Source organism: Camelus bactrianus, chromosome 7 (assembly GCF_048773025.1).
Source record: "Camelus bactrianus isolate YW-2024 breed Bactrian camel chromosome 7, ASM4877302v1, whole genome shotgun sequence".
Classification (NCBI taxonomy): Eukaryota; Metazoa; Chordata; class Mammalia; order Artiodactyla; family Camelidae; genus Camelus; species Camelus bactrianus.
In genome coordinates, this window is record NC_133545.1 from 6578302 (window position 1) to 6596360 (window position 18059).

Consider the following 18059-nt stretch of genomic DNA (forward strand, 5'->3'; position numbering starts at 1 on the left):
ATACATAATGTAGCATGATTTCTAAAAAATAAATGAACTCAAACTTTGGCCCTTACAACCGTATCTCACAGACCATAAAACAAATAATGTGCTAATTAAGGCAAAATGAATATGGACTTATGTTGGCCCAAAGGAACACCTAGATGTTTCTGAAACTGGTTTCTTGGCAGCCAACTTAGACCACACACGCTGATGGCCTCATGCAGTGAGTTCCTGTATCAGCACAAGAACCTGCGCATTTCAAAGACGATGTGTTGTCGCCGCCCACTATGGCATCTGGAGGAATTTATCTGAGAAATCTCTGTTCCTCTGCAGCCCTGACAATGTCTTTCCTCATCTCATATCCTCACTGCTACTTTTCTTCTTGCAGCATCAGGACTGCCCTCCTTTGTTCAAGCCAGCCCAGGAGGAAAAACCAGCCCGCTGTGTAATCCTAACAACAGTCATAAAAGAGAATTCTTAATAAGTACCCTTGGCACACAGCACCCCTCATCATGTTATAGGAACTCATGCATGAGGAACAAAGAGGATTGTTTAGTCTGTAAATTGGCTATTCTGACAACGGGGCAATTCTGGCTTCTTTCGAAGCTTCACAAATCCTGGCAAGGATTCAGGGTGACAACGGCTACATAGAAGCTGATAAACACCACGTTCGGGGCTGGAATCCGTCTAAAGCAATCCAACACATGATGTCTACATGATGAACTGTTACAAATTAGAAGTTAGGGTGGGGGGCTGTTAAGAGCCTTTCCTGGACATGCGAACATCACAGCAAATTGTGTCTAATATGACGATAACCACCTAGTAAATATTATTGCAGCTGAAGTTTTGTGAAGCTTGCTCCATGTCTATAATGGTGCTAAGTGCTTTAAATCCATCATCTCACCTAGAATTTTCTGAGTTAGGTCTTATCTCCATTTCGGACATGTGGAAACTGAAGAATGAGGTTAAGAAACCTGCCGGTGAGAGGCAGGGATGCTTCTGGAACCCAGGCCTCACGTCACCTTGCCTCCCACCTTGGCTTCTTCCTGTCCTCAGCATCAGCAATGCTGGACTCTGCTTTGGAGACCCATCGAATGTCAGATTGGACGTCTCCTAGAGATCATGTCCCACTTGATACCTTATGGGGGAAAAAGCTGAGGCTCGGAAAGGCTACCTGGGTATCCCGAGGTCAGTCTGGTAGAGTGAGGAAGCGGACCTTTGGGTTCCGCATCACTTGGGTTTATGTGGATGTTGAATTTGCATCCAGTTAATTTAGCAGCCAACAGCTGGCATCCTTTCATGTTCTCCCTGTGCTTTCAAACAAGTCTTATCACCTGCAGAAGTGGGGCTGCATCCACCGAGCTATGTCTAAATGCACCCCTAAAATCTGAAAGGCTACAGGATTATTTGTATAAATATAGTGTCAAGAGGTGAATCTCAGTCTTGCTTAGGTAAATCTTTGGCAGTAGAACTTCGATGGCGGGGCTGCCAGGCAGTGAGAGTCACAAGGGCAGAAGTGAGGAGGTGACTTGATAGGATCACCTGACAGTCATGTCACAGACATCGGTTTAGACATCTCATTGTTTCACTTAAATGAAGAAGAGTCAGTAATTCCTGTTTCTTCCCTTCGACTTACTTCTGGCCCTGAGCAAGAACACGGCTGCGCCATCTGAGCACTTGATGTGCTAAGAACTCTCTGCTCGCACATTCCTTCGCTCCCTTAATCCTCCAACTGCTTCACCAGCGAGGTTCTGTTACTAACCCCATTTTACAGATGGGAAAACAGAGGCTTAAAGAAATAAATAAAGCGATCTGTTGGAGACCGCTTTAGACTTTACCTGAATCCAAGTGGTCTAAGTGCCAGGGGTCGGTGGCGGACGACATGGGGGAGAGGGTGAGCGGGGAGGCCCCGCAGTTGGATTCCACCAGCTCGCCCTGAACGTGCACGTGGGCAGAGGCGTTTGTTTGTCTCAAGGCCGCCTTGAGTGGGGCAACCTGGTTGAACTGGACTCTGGAGAGGCACCCAGTGAATCCCGGGGTGTTGTACTTGTGAATCTCTTGGTCAATCTTCCCCGTTTCTGAAAGAAAAACAAAGAGAAAGTAAAAATTGTATCCCACCCACTCTATTCCAGCTGTAACATATACTCATCTTGGAATGCTTGTCTGCAAATTTTATTCTTAGGTTTCAGTGTAAGATGCTCTCTGTTCTTTTAGATGAAATATTAATGACTTTCTAAGGCCCAGGGCTGGAGACTCCACTTGAAAAGAAACTTCTGTGTTATCAGAGAATGCGGTGGGGAAAGACTATATTTGCTAAAATAAAATACATTCATAATTACCCCCCCAGATACTCGAGCTATTGCTGAAACTGACAACACTCCCTTGGTTCTGACTGATTTTTCTCCTCTTTTCAGATGCTTTAATGACCCTCTTGTATATACTCAACAGCCCTCCCAGCCCTCCTGGTAGACTCTGGTTTAATTTTGTGCCTTTTATTTTCTTCTTTAGAATTCTTTATTTTTAGTACAGAAAAGAAAAAGAGTTCCCAGAGCCTATAATTGGGCATTTGCTTTCTTTAGAAGCCAATCCCCTGGAAATTCTGAGGTTTACAGAATCCCAACTAGTATCTGATGGGCTTTTTTGGAAGTCAGTAAAATCTCCCAACTCCACCACAAACATAAAGGCACATTTAAGAATCACCACCTCCCCCAAACGTGTAAGTGCAACATCTTCTTCCTAAACTAACATTCAAATCAGGGGTGAATCTGGGTTCTGGGAAGTCCTTCAGCAGAGGTAACAATGGAATTAGGGCTTTTTTTTTTTTTTGGTGATAAGAACACTTAATCTACGATTTACCCTCCTAACAAATACATAAACATAAAACACAGTATTGTTAACTATAGGCACCCTGGGGTTCATTCCTCTTGCATCAGAGAAAGTACGTACGTTTGACCAGCACCTCCCGATTTCCCCTCCCCCCGTGCTGGAAACCACGGTTCCAACTCTCGGCTTCTGTGAACTTGACTATTTTAGGTTCCTGATATCATGGAGTATTTATTCTCCTGGGTCTGGTTTATTTCACGTAGCATAATGTCCTCCAAGTTCATCCATGTTGTAGCAAATGGCAGGACTTCCTTCTTTTTTTAAGGCTGAATGATATTCCATTGCATGTGTCCATCACAGTTTCTTTCTCCATTCGTCTGTCAGTGAACATGCAGGTCGATTCCATGTTTTTGCTATTGTAAATAACGCTGCTTCAACACGGGAGTGCAGATACCTCTTTGAGAGCCTGACTTCAGTTCTTTGGCGTGTATACCCAGAAGTGAGATCGCCAGATCATATGGTGGTTCCATCTTTAGTTGTCTGAGGAACCTCCGTACCATTTTCCACAGTGGCTGTACCATTCTGCATTCCCACCAATTCCTCCACATCCTCACCACTGCTTGTAATCTTTCGTAGAACTAGGTTTCGAGGATGAAAGGAAAGAGAACTCCAGGCTGAGTCTGCTATGAGGTTTCTGTTCTGGGATCTGGGGGAGTTGGATGGGCTCGGCGCTCGAGGCCAGACCGGGAAGGGCCTTGAATGCTGGGTTAAGATGTTTGTATTTCAGTAGGAAACTCAGAGCTTTTTAAGCTGCAGGGTTTGGGGTGGGAACTGTATTAGAAAGGTAATTCTGGAGAAGAATAGCAATTGCTCTGAGCAGCCGTCTCGTTAGCCCCTGAGGGCCCTGCAACCTCCCTGGGCAAAGGCAGGGACTCTTCCTTTGGCCGTGGGGCTGAGGCAGAGTTAAGCTCTGGATGTGGATAACACGCCTTGTTTGTCACCAGCATCGTCCTGATTTTGCTCGCCACTGGAAAATCTACAGAGAATTAGTTTTGGTTCTGTTTCCTCCGCTAGAGGTTTGGGTAGGGGGCTTCTGACTGGTTGTATTTCGTGTGGTCCCTGAAATTTTAAGTAGGACATGCTTCCCTATCACATGGCAGAAAACGAACAGTTTCAAAGCTGTATTTATCCGAGGGTCCCCAATTTAATATGGGGCCCCACTTCTTAAAGAGCTGAACTCTTCTATCTGTCTCCCCCTGAAATGACCCCCAAAGAGGGATTAACAGACACATGCAGATGGCCAGGGGGAGCCCCAGGAAGGGGGTTCTGGTGGGGGACTAGGGACCAGAGGAACCGTGGGGCTGTTGGTGGAAATGTCCGCTAACTGCGCAGAGGCTGGGGCGGGGCTGCAAGAACAGCCCCGGGGGACAGTTGGGGAGACTGCACTTTTCCGGAGGTTCTTTCCCCAGCTCACTCTCCTCTTTAGCTCCCCGACCCCTGTCATCTGTGTTTTCTCACTGTTGGGGAATATCCCTAACATTTCAACTGTTGTTCCCTTTCTGAAAGGTGGCTGGGTTACAAAAACGAGGATTCTGAGGCCCAAGAGTGCAGAACCAATAACTGCAGATCTGGACCATGTTCCAAGTCCAGTTGCTGGGCTCCAAAGATTCTCGGCTGAGTCCCATTCCCTGGGGCCAGGGACGCCAAGGATGCTCTTGGTTCGTCATGTCCACGTGGTTCCCACGCTGGGCCATGTGATGATAATAATATTAAGGGCGACTATTATAAACCAAGTTGGTATTATGTATGAGGTACTACGTTTAGTACTTTTTACGCAGTATTTCATTGTTTCCTAACAACCCTCTGCGCTAACTAGGATCATCCCCACTTCACAGATGAGAAAACTGAGGCTTAGAGAAGTTAAGGCTTTGTCAATGAATGCACATATATGTTTCATATGAAAAACAGAGAAGTCAAATGTTCATAGTCTCTATTTCTCTCTGTAAAATAGACTATATTAGGTTGCTTTTTCACTCATTTGGATTTTTGTCATTTCGATTCAGGGACTCCTTCTAAAAATGGCACAGTGAGGGGTTTTTTTGTTTCGTTTTGTTTTTTTAAAAAATTAAATGGCTATTAGAGACTGCTTTAAGATCGTGTGTCATTAAAGACTGAGCCGATAATAAGGATTTTTAAAAAATGCCATGAACTGATGTCAAAGCCTTGCCAGTATCAGTTAAAGTGCCAGCAAGTTCTGAAAACGCTGGTCTGGAATAAAAAAATCTATACTTCTTAAGAGCATCTAACAAACGATAGTAAAGCTATCATTTAGTACATTTGAGCTCATTAAAAGTAAATTATATTAATCTGTAAAATTGATTGGACTGATCTCATACTGAAACCAAATATTAAAGTACAATTCCCTGTAAGAAACGACTTTCTTTGTGGAAATGTCTTGGCCGAGGCATAATCTGGGGGAAATTTGCTCTAAAGCATGCAAATTTCAGAAATGCAGTGCAGTCACTTCTGAAATTAAATTCTCAAGCTGTCATTAGTACTAGAATGTCTCCTACGCCGAGTGACATGGGTTACAGAAAATAGCCCACTTAGAATACTGATTCAATTCCCGGTAAAACCTTAAAATGAAGTGTTCATGACACTTTCAAGGAGGATGCAGCAATTACAGTGGCAACGCAACAGCATGCTTTCTGGGCTATTCTTCCTCAGATGCTGTACATCGAGTGATGGGCAGGGGTGTTGTGAGAAACAAAAAGAGAAAGGGCACCTGAGCAAGAAACGTGGGGCGAATGAAGCCGGCCCCGCCGACCACACAACTGTGTGAGGGCCTCGCGGACACGCGGCAGCCTCTTCAGTGACTGGGTGGATGCCGGCTCCAAAAGAGATCAATCATTTCCCTTCGAGACGATTTAAACTCATCCACATGGACTTCTTGTGCATCCCACGGGGTCTGTTCATCCCCTGGTTTTTGTTGTGTTTTATAGTTTTTAGAGTTTCCTATCAGAATTCCTTTTGGGGGGGGTGTGATATTACGAGATATGAAATATCACCATAAACTTAATTTCTAACTTTTAATGAAACAGAGTCAAGAGATGTTAGGATGTCAGAGAGACCTGATTTAAGACTTTTGCTAAGGCTCTGTTGTGTTCCCCTCACTCTGTTAGGGGTGGGGGGAGTCAGCCTTTCAGAATTTGTGGGGTCTGTAGGAAGACAAACCTCACCTTTATCCTGCAGACACTGCGGGTACCACTGGCCCAAAGCACTGTCCCTCCTTCACTCCTGCCCTCAACTCTCAGCTAGAATGTGTCTCACTAGGGGCACTGGAGGTGGTTTTAGGTTATTCACAGATGATGTTAAATAACATCCAATCTCAGGGTGAGGAAGTTATTTCCCTTTCAATTTTCTTTCAATCCTCCCAAGATTAGGACTCCGGTTGGCTCTGGTTAGGACTGGACCCTTTCCCACCCCACCAACACCAGCTATTTCTCTATCTTAACAAAGAGAGAACAGACCTGGACACTTGAGTAGGCAGTGGTACTGAACTTCATAGCATTTTCATAGGATGTATTTTTTTTTTTTATCACTATCTTACTGAGAGAGGAGATTAGGCAGGCTTGCTCACCCTGGCTGATTATCAACAAAGGGAAGAACGTGCCAGGCTGTTGAAAAAAGGATGCTTCTGTGATCCCGCAGATGGCTCCTAGATTCCAAGGACACAGCCATACAACAGAACATCTTATGTCCCACAGCTGCTGCCTTAACCCCAAGGACAGAACCCAGTGTCTCTTTCTTTGTTCTCTTTCCTGCGAAGCTTCTGTTCTAGGGCTGAGCTCCCTAGAGGAGGGAAAAGCCCATAATAGGAAGAAGGTGATTGGCTCCCGCCCCTCCGGAATGAAGATTAATGATGGCAGAACCCTCCAATCAAAGACCCTGTGCCTGATGGGGAGGTGGAGCTGTCTCCACCAGCCACTTGGCTGGCAGCTCCCCTCTCAAGCATTTTCACTTCCCCTTCTCTCTTTTGAGCAATTAAAGCCGTCTTCCACTTTGTCTCTCTGCCTCTGCTGAGAATTCCTTCTCAACTGGCGGGCAAGGACCCACATTTTTGGTGGGCTTTTTAATTCAGGAATCTCTCTATCTGCTAACATTATCATTACAGCAAGCGATGCTGGTATTTCATTTTAGGGTCGCATTGCAAAATTTCCTCTAAACAGAAACATTTTCCTTTAAACAGAAAAATATTAAGTAAATAACAGTAAAGGAGGTAACCAAAAATGGCAAAAGTATAACTGGAAATGGCAAAAATTGTATTCTTGGTCCTCAAATGACTCTCTTGGAAAACACTGTTGTGGAGGAATTTGGTGCTTCCTCCAAACCCCTTGATTTTCGGCCCTCAGTGCCTCTGTTCCATTCCGGTGGAATTCTGCCCTCCTCCCTGTCTCCTCACACTTAATACCTATGATTATCCATCACTTAAGAGCACCAGGGTCCCCAGTCATTACAAAGGAGAGCTCCACAGGGCTTCCTCCCCGAGGCTGCTCCCAGCGCTAACTACCTGGCCCAGGTGTGTGCATTCCCTCTGCAAATGGGCCAGAATTCTGAATCTGTGCTTCCACTAGTTTCACGGTTTCCTTGAGAGCTGAGATAATATTGTTTGTTCAGTCCTTGTGTTTCTCCGAGGGTCTACAATAGCATGTGGCACAAAAATCAGCCGGTGACTGTGTGTCTGACTATACTGGAAACTACACCGGAATCAGTCTGTCCTGCAGAGTTTGCTTGTGCAGGACAGGCGAGCACGTGGAAATTTAAGCACAGCGAAGTTCACTCTGAGTTTGTCATCCTAGTGGGTTAAAGAGCTGTGGAATGTGGCCTTGAAAGAGGAAGGGAAATTAGCAAACTGAGATCCAGTAGATCGTTATATATTTTTTTCTGGAAGTACTATTACCTGGACATGTGTCCATCTCGCTGAAAACACACTCATCTTTGAAAATATTGTTGTGTTGCTGTTACACTGACACTCACGTAATAACGCTGATCACTCACTCCTACATAAACCCTCCAGAGGTCTCGCATATGGAGCGGGGGTTGTAGGCAACCTAATGAAATGAGTAGGAAGTGAGTTTGAAATCACTGCCTGGGTGAAGACTTAAATTTTTCTCGGAAGATTAGACTGAAATGAGATTGGGGAGTAGTCACGTGATGCAGACTTGAAAACATGACCAGGGTCTGCTGGGCTGGCAGTCATCCTAAATTGTGACTCTCAGGGTTAGTGCTGATGATCTGGGTCTCAGCTGAGAGAGTAGGTGACATGGGTAATGAGGAGTGGCTACAATTTTCCCGTTTGGCCAGAGTTGTGTGGATGGGAGCCTGAATGGGTCCCCCACTTTATTATTCCCAGAATAAATAAATGGGAAGTAACCATCATCAAAAGAAATCAAAAACAGAAACAGAAAAAGAAACCAATATACAAGCCATGAGCATTAATCTAAAAAGCAAAATAAAACAAAATAAACTTCATTCTTCAATTCTAACATGATCTAATGATAAACATCAGGGAGGGCCCTGCAATGTTGGAATCTAGTTTCAATGTCAGCTCCCTACTTTTACAGGCAAAATTTTTTGATCAGTGGTGTCCTGCTGACCAGCTGCCTTTCAAAAGATAAACAACTAGAATTAAATCTACATACATAATTGATGTATAAATTATGTACTCTGACATTTTATTAATCCCTGAAAGAAAGACACTAATGAAATTTCATTGTATCTATTATTTGCTTTTCTCTTTATGAAGGAAGGCGGGACAGAAACATGCAGGTATAATTTAAGTAGCTCTTGACCTGTGACACATGCTAACTCAATCACAAAGAGGCAATCTGCTGGGAGACGCAGAATCTGCTTTTCCTCTAGATTGTGCTATGTTTTAACTTGTAAATCCTTTTCTCAGGATTGAGAAAACAAAATTGGATTTTTTTTCAGAAACACCAATAAAAAGAGATGTCCTAATGTGAAGATGCGAGCTTACGCCACTATTTTGCAAAAAAGAAAGTATTACACTTTTATTTGTATAAACTTATCCCAGTCCCTGAGCTTTTGGGGAGATACATATATTGGATACACACACACACACACACACACAGGTTCAAATTGTCATTCCCATTCCTAAAACCTACTTTGAAAGCCACAAACTTATTATGATCACTGGTTACTATAACACAGTTGTGATTTCCATACAAAGGGGAAAAATGATCCCTGTTAAAAACAAGACAAAAGGCCCAAAATGTAGTCACTTATGCTAAGCTCCCGGTTATCAAACTGAGATTAACCAGTACAATTTTGGCTCTCCCAGAAATGGAATCTTAAACCAGTCAGCACTAGTTAGGTAATCTGTTTGATGAACCCCTGCCGTCCCCTAAAAGAAAGTAATTTTGAAATAACCAATCTGTATTTTTTTTCTTTTCTTTTTTTTTTTGCCAGTGTTTAACTTCAGTGTTCCCATTCCTTTCTGCCTGTAAGTCTCATTTTGTACCACTCCTTGGAGTTCCTCTTCATCTGCTAGATTGGATGCTGCCTGATTCAAGTCAATTTTTGCTCAAATAAACTCTTAAATTTTTAATGTGCTTCAGTTTATCATTTAAAATCCCTTAGGTGTTCCCCAAACACCAGACATTTGGCATCACGCAGAGCATGCACATCTGAACATAGCATTTCCCACTTTGCCCAGAATGCTTCAAGTTGTCAGACACGAGACAGAAAGCCTGGTGCCCCGTATCTGCAACCTCAGGTGCCCTGCTTACACGCATGATTTTTCAGGGCTCAGAAAAACAGGCTCCACTGAAGGTAACAAGACCTTTCAGGAAAATGCACGTATCTGTCACTCAAACCCCAGAGCTGGATGCTGTGATTTACTTCATGAAAAATGCAGGTTGAATTTTACCTCGCAAAGTCTTAGTAAATATAAGACATGCGTCCCAGCTTTTTGCTATGAGAGAACAGACCCCTTCTGTATGGTCTGAACGCCCCATGAGCTGGAAGCAACAGATCTATTTTTCACTCACTGGGTTTTATTCCACTTTTGCTTTTGCATTTTAACTTGTAAGCAGCAGAGATAGAATCTTGTGTACAAAATGACCAAACTTCTGCTAAAACTGTTTTTTATAGGCTTTGGAAAGTCCTGTTCAACTGTAGCCAACACTATAAGGAGAGTGAATTTCAGCTTGTAAGTTTCTCCCTTAATTCCTCTCCTAGCCACTGAAGAGCATTCCAGACAAGAGGAGCCCACCATCAGCTGCAGCTGACTCCCTCGGGAGCAGGGGAATCTGGGGCAATGGGAAAAGGAGAGAAGGGTGCTGAGCATACACGTCATGAGCAGCACAGAGAAGCACAGGCTAGGAAAGGCGTGTAAACAAAACTTTGTATTTCCAGATAATGGCAAATTAAATGATTCAGTAAAGTAAAAAGTGGTTTCTTTCCTTCGTTCTCGTTATTCCGACCCCAGGAGGCTGTTAAGCTATCCTACCCGAGAGAAAAAATCCTTCAAGGACTTTGATGGCAGGACGGTGTTAAGGTGAAAGCATTGGGAAACAGACACCGAGATGGGTGGAGCGCAGTGAGTTCCCAGGACCGTGTGACTTGTTAAGCGCACGTAGGAAGAGAGGGGAGAACTACTTCCACAAAGTGCACTGGGGCTTCCCTTGATCTGCTCTCTGTGTTACATAATTAATATAAAAAAGAATTCACATCTTGGACCATGATGTAGGAAATGACGCCCAGAAGACAGAACCTAAATGCTTTGAGTCTGACCCAAAATCGCACTGGGTCAGCACATGAATCTGAACACTACAACTGTCACCACCCTGGATGCCACAGGTTCCAGACTTGGATCCTTGGAGTCCAGACGTGGCCTGGCAAGCCTGTGGTATCTCCAGTTGGGCAAATTAGGAACAACAAGATGCAAAAAAGACCAAAAACCCAACTGCCACTTCAGAGGTGTCCAGAGCAAAAGCAGGGTACTGAGTGTGATCCCTGCACACAGCACCACCAGGAAGGGGGGCAGATCACCTAAGCCACCCTTCTGGTGTGACCCCCTGGATCCACCCCTACCCTCATCCCTCTCAGGGAGTGAGCAAGGGAAAATGCTACCTGTTTCCGCTCCCTGGTGCTGTAGCACAAGCCCCAATAAATTGCCTGAATTTCTCATCTGGCCTGTTATCAATTTTTATTGATCAGGGAGTCCAAGAATCCGGGCTGTATCACCCATCACCATGGGTGGTCAGAATAAGCCCAGAGAGGTGTTGGGTGTTCAGGGTGGATGAACAAGGCAGCAATAATAAATTAGGGTATGTACGGCTGAGGCCACCACTCTTGAAACTCTGTCCTGTGAATGAGTTGAAGGAACTGGAGACTTAGTCCCTCGTGAATTGTCAGGTACTCCTGCTGGCCCCAGTCTGAACTATTCGAAGGAAGAAGGTAAGGGGGAGCAGAGCTGATGTGAAGAGACCCCAAACCTGCATCTGTCGGTAATTCACCTAAATGAGTGACTTCTATGACTCTGGTGGTCTGTGGACTCTCATTGTCCTTTTAACCGAGGACAGGGGACTCTCTGCAGTGTTTGCCTGGGGGCCTTCCTTTCTAGCTGTGTGCTCATTTTCCCAGTTGGGCTCATCCTCCAGTCCTGCTATTATCTCTCCTCTCCCAGGTGCCTGTGCACATCAACGGCGGTGCTTCTGCGGCCATGTCAGACGGTGAAAATTACAGTGGCTGCGGCACCTTGGAAGAAGATGCAGTTTCTCAGCACTACTAGTCATTTTCTCCTGGTGTCACGCTGTGTGCTTTGTTTCAGAGAGGAGTGGAGCTTGAAACCTTTTATGGGGCAATTGCATTAATCTCTCTTCTAATGTATGTTGATGTGAATCCTAGGCATCTGGGGGAAATGAATCTGCCTGGAAAAGATGTTTTTCTAGATACCAGAGGATTTAACCCTTTGGGCATGAGCACACTGCAGTGTTTCTAACTGAGTATTTGCCTAGAATGCTTTCTTAACCTCAGGAGACCCAACAGCAGGCCCACGTTATTACGACTTTCACAGTCCCTTTGGCATTTCTGCCTTCAAGGGTCTTTTCCTCCATTAAAAAAAAAAAAAATCAAACCAATATTTTAGGACTGTTGGTATAAAGATGAATATATTAATGTAACATATTTAAACATCTTCTTCCACCTAAAAGTTCATTTTTCCTTCTGATTTTAAAAGAAATTCAAACATGTTCATGGGTCCCTAGAAGTAGAACTGTGGCCACTGAGCCTAAGGGGTATGTTGACCCCTGAGGAACACATTTGATGCCTTTTCTTGGTGACTTGGGGCTGGACCAGGTACACTGTTTTAGAACTGCCATGGACACAGCTGTAAAGTAGCCCTGAATTGTGCATTTAAAATTTTTTTTGTTATTATTATTTTTGTAAATGGAGGTACTGGAAATTGAACCCAGCACCCCATGCATGCTAAGCCTACACTCTACCACTGAGCTATACCCTCCCCCTCTGAATGGTGCATTTTTGAATAAGGGTCTGAAGCCACCTCTTTTTGGTCCTTGGCCTCTGTCTTACAGAGGTGCATGTTACTGCACTCTGCGGCACGGCTGCCTTTCTGCAGGACTAACTGGAAATCACAAACCATCTCCCTCCTGAAAATCATCTTTACCTCCACCCGCATTAAAAAAATCGTGAGCACTTTTAAAAGTCAAAGACTCATCTTCTTCAAAAGATGGCATTTCCTTAGCCATGATGCTATCTCTTGTTTGTGCCGCTTTTTCTCAACGTTTGGTCTTGGGCAGGAGTCCGAGGAAAAACTGCATTTAATTTTACAGTGAGATTGAGATGAAAGTCCTACACAGATCAACTTTCTCATGGAATCTTCATCCATTTCTATAAGGATTTACTGAACTATACAGGCGGGGTGACACGGATTCAGCACTGAAGAAGAGTTCCTGCCTTTAAGGACTATAATTCAATTGCATATAATATTGGATATTCTGACAATATGCTGGGTAGTAATATTATTTGTTGGCTGAATTAATGACTGAATGAATAAATGAAAGAGGAAAGGGCTACTTCTTTACGGTGAGCTCAGAAACCAGGTTAGCAGTAAGCAAAACAGCACTCCTAGTGCTCGGAAATAATATTTCACTAAGAAAATGGAATCAGGGAAAGGCACAGTGTGAGGGGCAGGAATCACTTTAGACAGAATGCTCAGGGAAGGCCACTGCTGAGGGTACACTTGAGTTCTGAATCATCTTACAGGAAGCTGTGTATTTATCTGGGGGAAAAGCACTCCAGGCTGAAGAACAGTACTACAAAGGCCCTAAGGAAACACACACGAGTGTCCTGGTTTTGCCACCGAATGTGTGACCTGTGCACCGGAGGCCAAACAAATTTTGGAGTTTGGAGCAGAGGAAGGTTTACTGCAGGGCTGAGCAAGGAGGGTAGGTGGCTCGTGCCCAAGAAAACCCCCAACTCCCCAAAGGATTTCAGCAAAGCCTATTTAAAGGCCAGGTGAGGGAGGAGGAACGCAGGGGACGTGATCAGCTCGTGCACAATCCTCTGATTGGTTGATGCTGAGGGAACAGGGCGGTCAACACTATCAACCCCGAGGCACCAGAAGGTCTGGGGGTCACATGCTAACGATCATCAAGTAGTTAATTTCTTCCCTTTGGTGGTGGTTTTTAGCATCTGAAAACCTCAGCAAATATACATGAGATACTATGATCTGGGCCCTCCAGAGAGGAGCTACAGCAGAGGATACGGGGGAGGGGTCTGTCCCCAAGGGCCCCACAGGGTCCTGTTTGGTTAGTTTCCCCTTTAAAGGTTGAAACTAGGGACTGGAGTGGGGGTAAATCCTGCTTGCCCAGATGTAGACCAGCTGACTTTCAAGCTTCCTGTGAGAGCTCTGCATCGTCTTGGCAGGTGAACTCTACGGAGTCCTGGTGAGACAGTCTCTGTTGGATGGGGCCGAGGCAGCGCTGTGGCCCTGTGGCCTGCATGTGGCCAGGACGCTGGACGGATGGTTGGGCGGATAGAGGCCTGGGACTGGGCGCTGGTACTTTAGGACGGGAGGGAACGTTAGGACCATGACCTCCAGTAACCCACAACATGACATCCCCAAGCCTCAGCGCCTCAGCCCCTTTAAGTGCGGTAATCAGACCAGATCAGCCACCAGAGCAAGGACCTGTAAGGACCCTGTTGTGGGTTGAGTTTTGTCCCCTAGAAAGACATGTTTAAGTCCAACCCCTGGTATCCATGACTGTAACCTTAGTTGGAAACAGAATCTTTGCAGATGTCATCAAGTTAAGATGAGGCAACACTGGATTGGGTGCGTCCTAATCCAATGACTGGTGTTGTTGGAGCAGGCAGATAGCTAGATATGAGCAGAGAAAGGGGGACACAGACCAAATGGCAGGAATTGGGCAGAAAGGAGGGGCATGGGCCAAATGCAGGAAACCATACATCATGTAAGCACCAGGGGTCCCTGGGCAGAGAAAGAAAAGCAGGAACCCCTGGACTGATAAATGGTCACAGATTTGGGGGTGATAAGTGGCCCAGAGGCCAACAAAGAAAGGTGGGAAAAGGTAGAAATGTCCAGTGTCTGAATGTAACCTTTTGCTCATTACGCCCTCATTACAATAAAATTAGCCTCACGGATTAGAAGTACCCATCACGCACCGATGCCATGACACTTCTGATCCAGAGTAAATAGGACGAAAATCCCTCCTCCCTTCAGGAAGGTGAAGTTGGGATGAAAATCAGGGACTATGACCCCAAACCCTTCCTTCCACAATGACTATTTTGCCCATTCATTTTTACACCCTATGTAACCAACTTGCCAAAGAAACTCAGGGCAGCCGCTCACCTGAGCCTGCCTGCTCTCCCCTCGAGAGTGTACAATCCATCCTTTAATAAATTCTCACTTTACTTTTTTAACCGCTATGCCTTGTCTCTGAATTCTTTCTGGGACAGGACAAGAACCTGGAACACAGTTAAATCCACCAGCAACAGTGTCTTTATAGGAAGGGAAGACACACACACGACATACACACCGTGTGAAGACTGAAGTTGTGCTGTCACAAGCCAAGGAACACCAAGGATGGGGGCAGCAACTGTCAGAAGCCAGCAAAGCACAGATACCTGCCCCGCCCTGAGTTCTCAAGAAGGAACCAACCCTGCCAGCACCCTGATTTCAGACTTCAGGCCCCCAGAACCTTGAGACAATAAGTATCTGTTGTTTTAAGCCACCCAGTTGGTGGGACTTTGTTACAGCAGCCCTACAACTAAGACCGACCTGAAGACCGTGTATCGTCCCAGGTCCCTGGCATCCTGCAAAGGAGACGGGAAGGGGAGAGATGAAGCATTTGCCCCAAAGAAACCGAGTTAGCCTGAGAGCAACGCTTTTAAAACGAGATCATTAACTTTAAATGCAAGATTCAATCTCTTCCCAGCCCCAACCGAGGACATAGACACAGGGGACCCAGAACAAGGTGAAGCCGTTATGGAAAATTAAAACTGCATCTCTTTGCTCATCGACTTCAGTTAATTAAATCTTAAGCCTTTTAAAAACTAATAAAAACATTTTCCCCACGAATATTGGAACAGAGACGGGGTGATTTTGGTCTTCCTTGGGGTCACTCCTCCTGTCAGTTTGGGCTCCTATGCATCCTTGTCCATGGCATGCAGCCCTAGACACTTGAACTGATTCAAAATCTTTAAAGTGTCATTTCTTCGGAGTTGAGAAATCTTACAAAGAAGATGACCCCTCATTACAGGCGTTTGTTGACATCCCTCCCGTTCCGTCAGGGTCTCTGTCTCAAGGTTGGCGCCCTTTGGGCTGTGGGTGGGGCTGCCCTATGCACTCTGGGTTTGGAGGAGGAGCTTCTTTCATAGCCTGTTCTCATCATCACCCTGATGCCTGCTAGCCTCTGAGTCCTTCTCCTCCTCCCCCTCCTCCCCCTGCATCCGCCTCTTCTCTGTACCTTATGAAGAGCGTGCGGGCTCAGAGGTTTCATGTGAGTTGGAGAAAATGACCGTGGTCCAGATGGGGCCTGGGATCCATGTGTTTATTTCAGAGCAATTAACTAGGCGTTGCTGCCTGTTGTGCTGTTTTCACTGTATTGTAGTTTCAAAGCACATGGAGCTTCCCTCCTGCTCCAGCCCAAGGCTAACAGACTGCAGGACTTGTCAGTGCTTTAAAGGAGTCCTAAGAATCTCCTAGATGCTACTGAGACACACCTTTTCTAAAGATTCGCGATATGTGATTGTATTTTTCACATCTGGAGAAAAGTCCTCAATTGAGGATCAAACTGCAAGCCATTTAAAGTAATGGCAACTCTCAAGGCATTGTGTCTGCACGTGAGTATCCTCAACTCAACATCTAAAACCAACCATGGAGAAGACTTCCTACACATCCCAGGGCAGCGAGAAGGGTTTTCTCCACAGACAATTTAGGTGGTGGAATTCAAGAGGGCACCTGTCTTTACCTTGCTCTCGGTTAAAATTCATACCAAAGAGACAATGAGAGACCCCCCAAAAAAATATCCTTGAAAGTTAAATAAACTGAAACTGTCCTAGTGAATGAGTTTTCCGAAGGGCCTTCCAAAAGAAAAGGCAAACTTTTCTCGGGAGACTTCTAGAAGATTACTTCAATATGCCATCTTTCTGGCAATTTTACTGCCTGCATCTTTAATTTCTGATTTCTGACCATGACCCACAGGGGCACAGATAAGAGTGGGTGTTGCATGCAAATCACTCTTGATCCAAGAGCAGAATTTTCAGATCTTCCTATAAAAAGACAAAACATCTAAATTGAGAAGGGTCCTTGTTTATATTTAAGAAGGAAGGTTTGGCCCCTGATGCGACTGTGGCAAGTATTTAGAGCTGAGGAGCCCTCTCCCTTTCTCCTCCTTCCTCATCAAAAGCCGACACAGGGAAACCATCATCATAATAACCTGACATTTTGAGCACGTATTTTACGCAAGGCCCTGTGCTGAGCAATTTACATGTATTAAGTTCTTTAATTTTTGTAGCTTCTCCGTGAAAGAGAGCTGTTGTTATTTTTCTTCTCATCTTTCAGAGGAAACAGGCCTCGAAAAGTTAAATATCTTCATCTTTCTGTGACTCTGATCTCAGCTGCATTCTTCTCAAATGCATTCCCGGTCTTGTGCTTGAAAGTATGGGAGAGCGGTCTAATTGACTTACATTATGAAGGCAGCCAGTCCCAGAGCCAGGAACTTAAACAGAAGTATCGAGTCCCTAATTGTGTTTTCTACAGGAGCTGCCTCTCTCCAGCCTGGACAACCCAGGGACCAGACGAGACCTCCAGGCTGGCCACCCCGCTTCCCCCAAGAGCCGTCCCTTCTCATGCATTCAATCCCTGAGTTCTCAAATACTCCTTTCCCTCTGGTTTTCACTCAAGCCTGCCTCACTTCCGGTCTGAATTCTCACGGTAGCCTTCGTGCTGCCTGCCATCTTACTCTGCTCCCCACGCCCCCATGTCACCCTCCACCTCGCCTGCCAAGGAATGCTTCTAAAACTCAGATGGATCCTCCCAGTCCCCTTCCGCGACCGCCTCCAATGCAAAGGACACGCTCCTCACAATGACCAGCAGGTCTTCTCATGCTCTGACGCCTCCCTGTCTTTCCAGTGTCCAGGTCTGCCTGTTCACACGCCGGCCACTCACCCAGCGGTCCAACCGCCCAGGCTGGGCCAGGCGCACCCCTGTTCTTCACCTCCCAACCACCCCTGCCAGAGTAACCAGGGGTAAGAGGGCCTGTTACATTTACATGGCCACGGGGTCCCCATCCAGCCCCAGACTCCAGACTTCTCCGAGAAGGCATCCTGCTCTTCTCATCTTGTACCATCATCACATAGGAAAGTGTCTGGAACCCGGCTCCACCGGTCATGAATGAATGAGAGGTGTTTTTCCTATTTATACATCTTCCTGCTCATCTGAATATTCATTCTGAATTTTCTGTATCCAAACATCTGCCTGCTATCAAGTAATTGTTTTGATTCCCTACACATACCCTTAATCATATTTCCTCCATGGACACACACAAACGTTTAGTTGACACCAGGAATGTTTACTGATCCTTCTTGATAAAGGTGCCCTGGCTTGGCACCGTGAGACAGAGAGAAACAGGCAAAACCACAGTCCCCTGCAGGGAGTTCACTGTCAAGAACAAATATTAGCCAAAGCA

At 45.4% G+C, this 18059-nt stretch overlaps 1 protein-coding gene across 1 annotated transcript in view; it reads right to left on the minus strand.

The window, feature by feature from the left end:
* The window catches only part of CNTNAP2 (contactin associated protein 2), a 1833533-nt gene that overhangs the window by 25056 nt on the left and 1790418 nt on the right, over positions 1-18059 (minus strand). The window contains exon 22 of the mRNA XM_074366860.1: positions 1821-2060. Within this exon, the coding sequence (XP_074222961.1) occupies positions 1821-2060 (240 nt within the window). The remainder of the gene's footprint in view (positions 1-1820; positions 2061-18059) is intronic.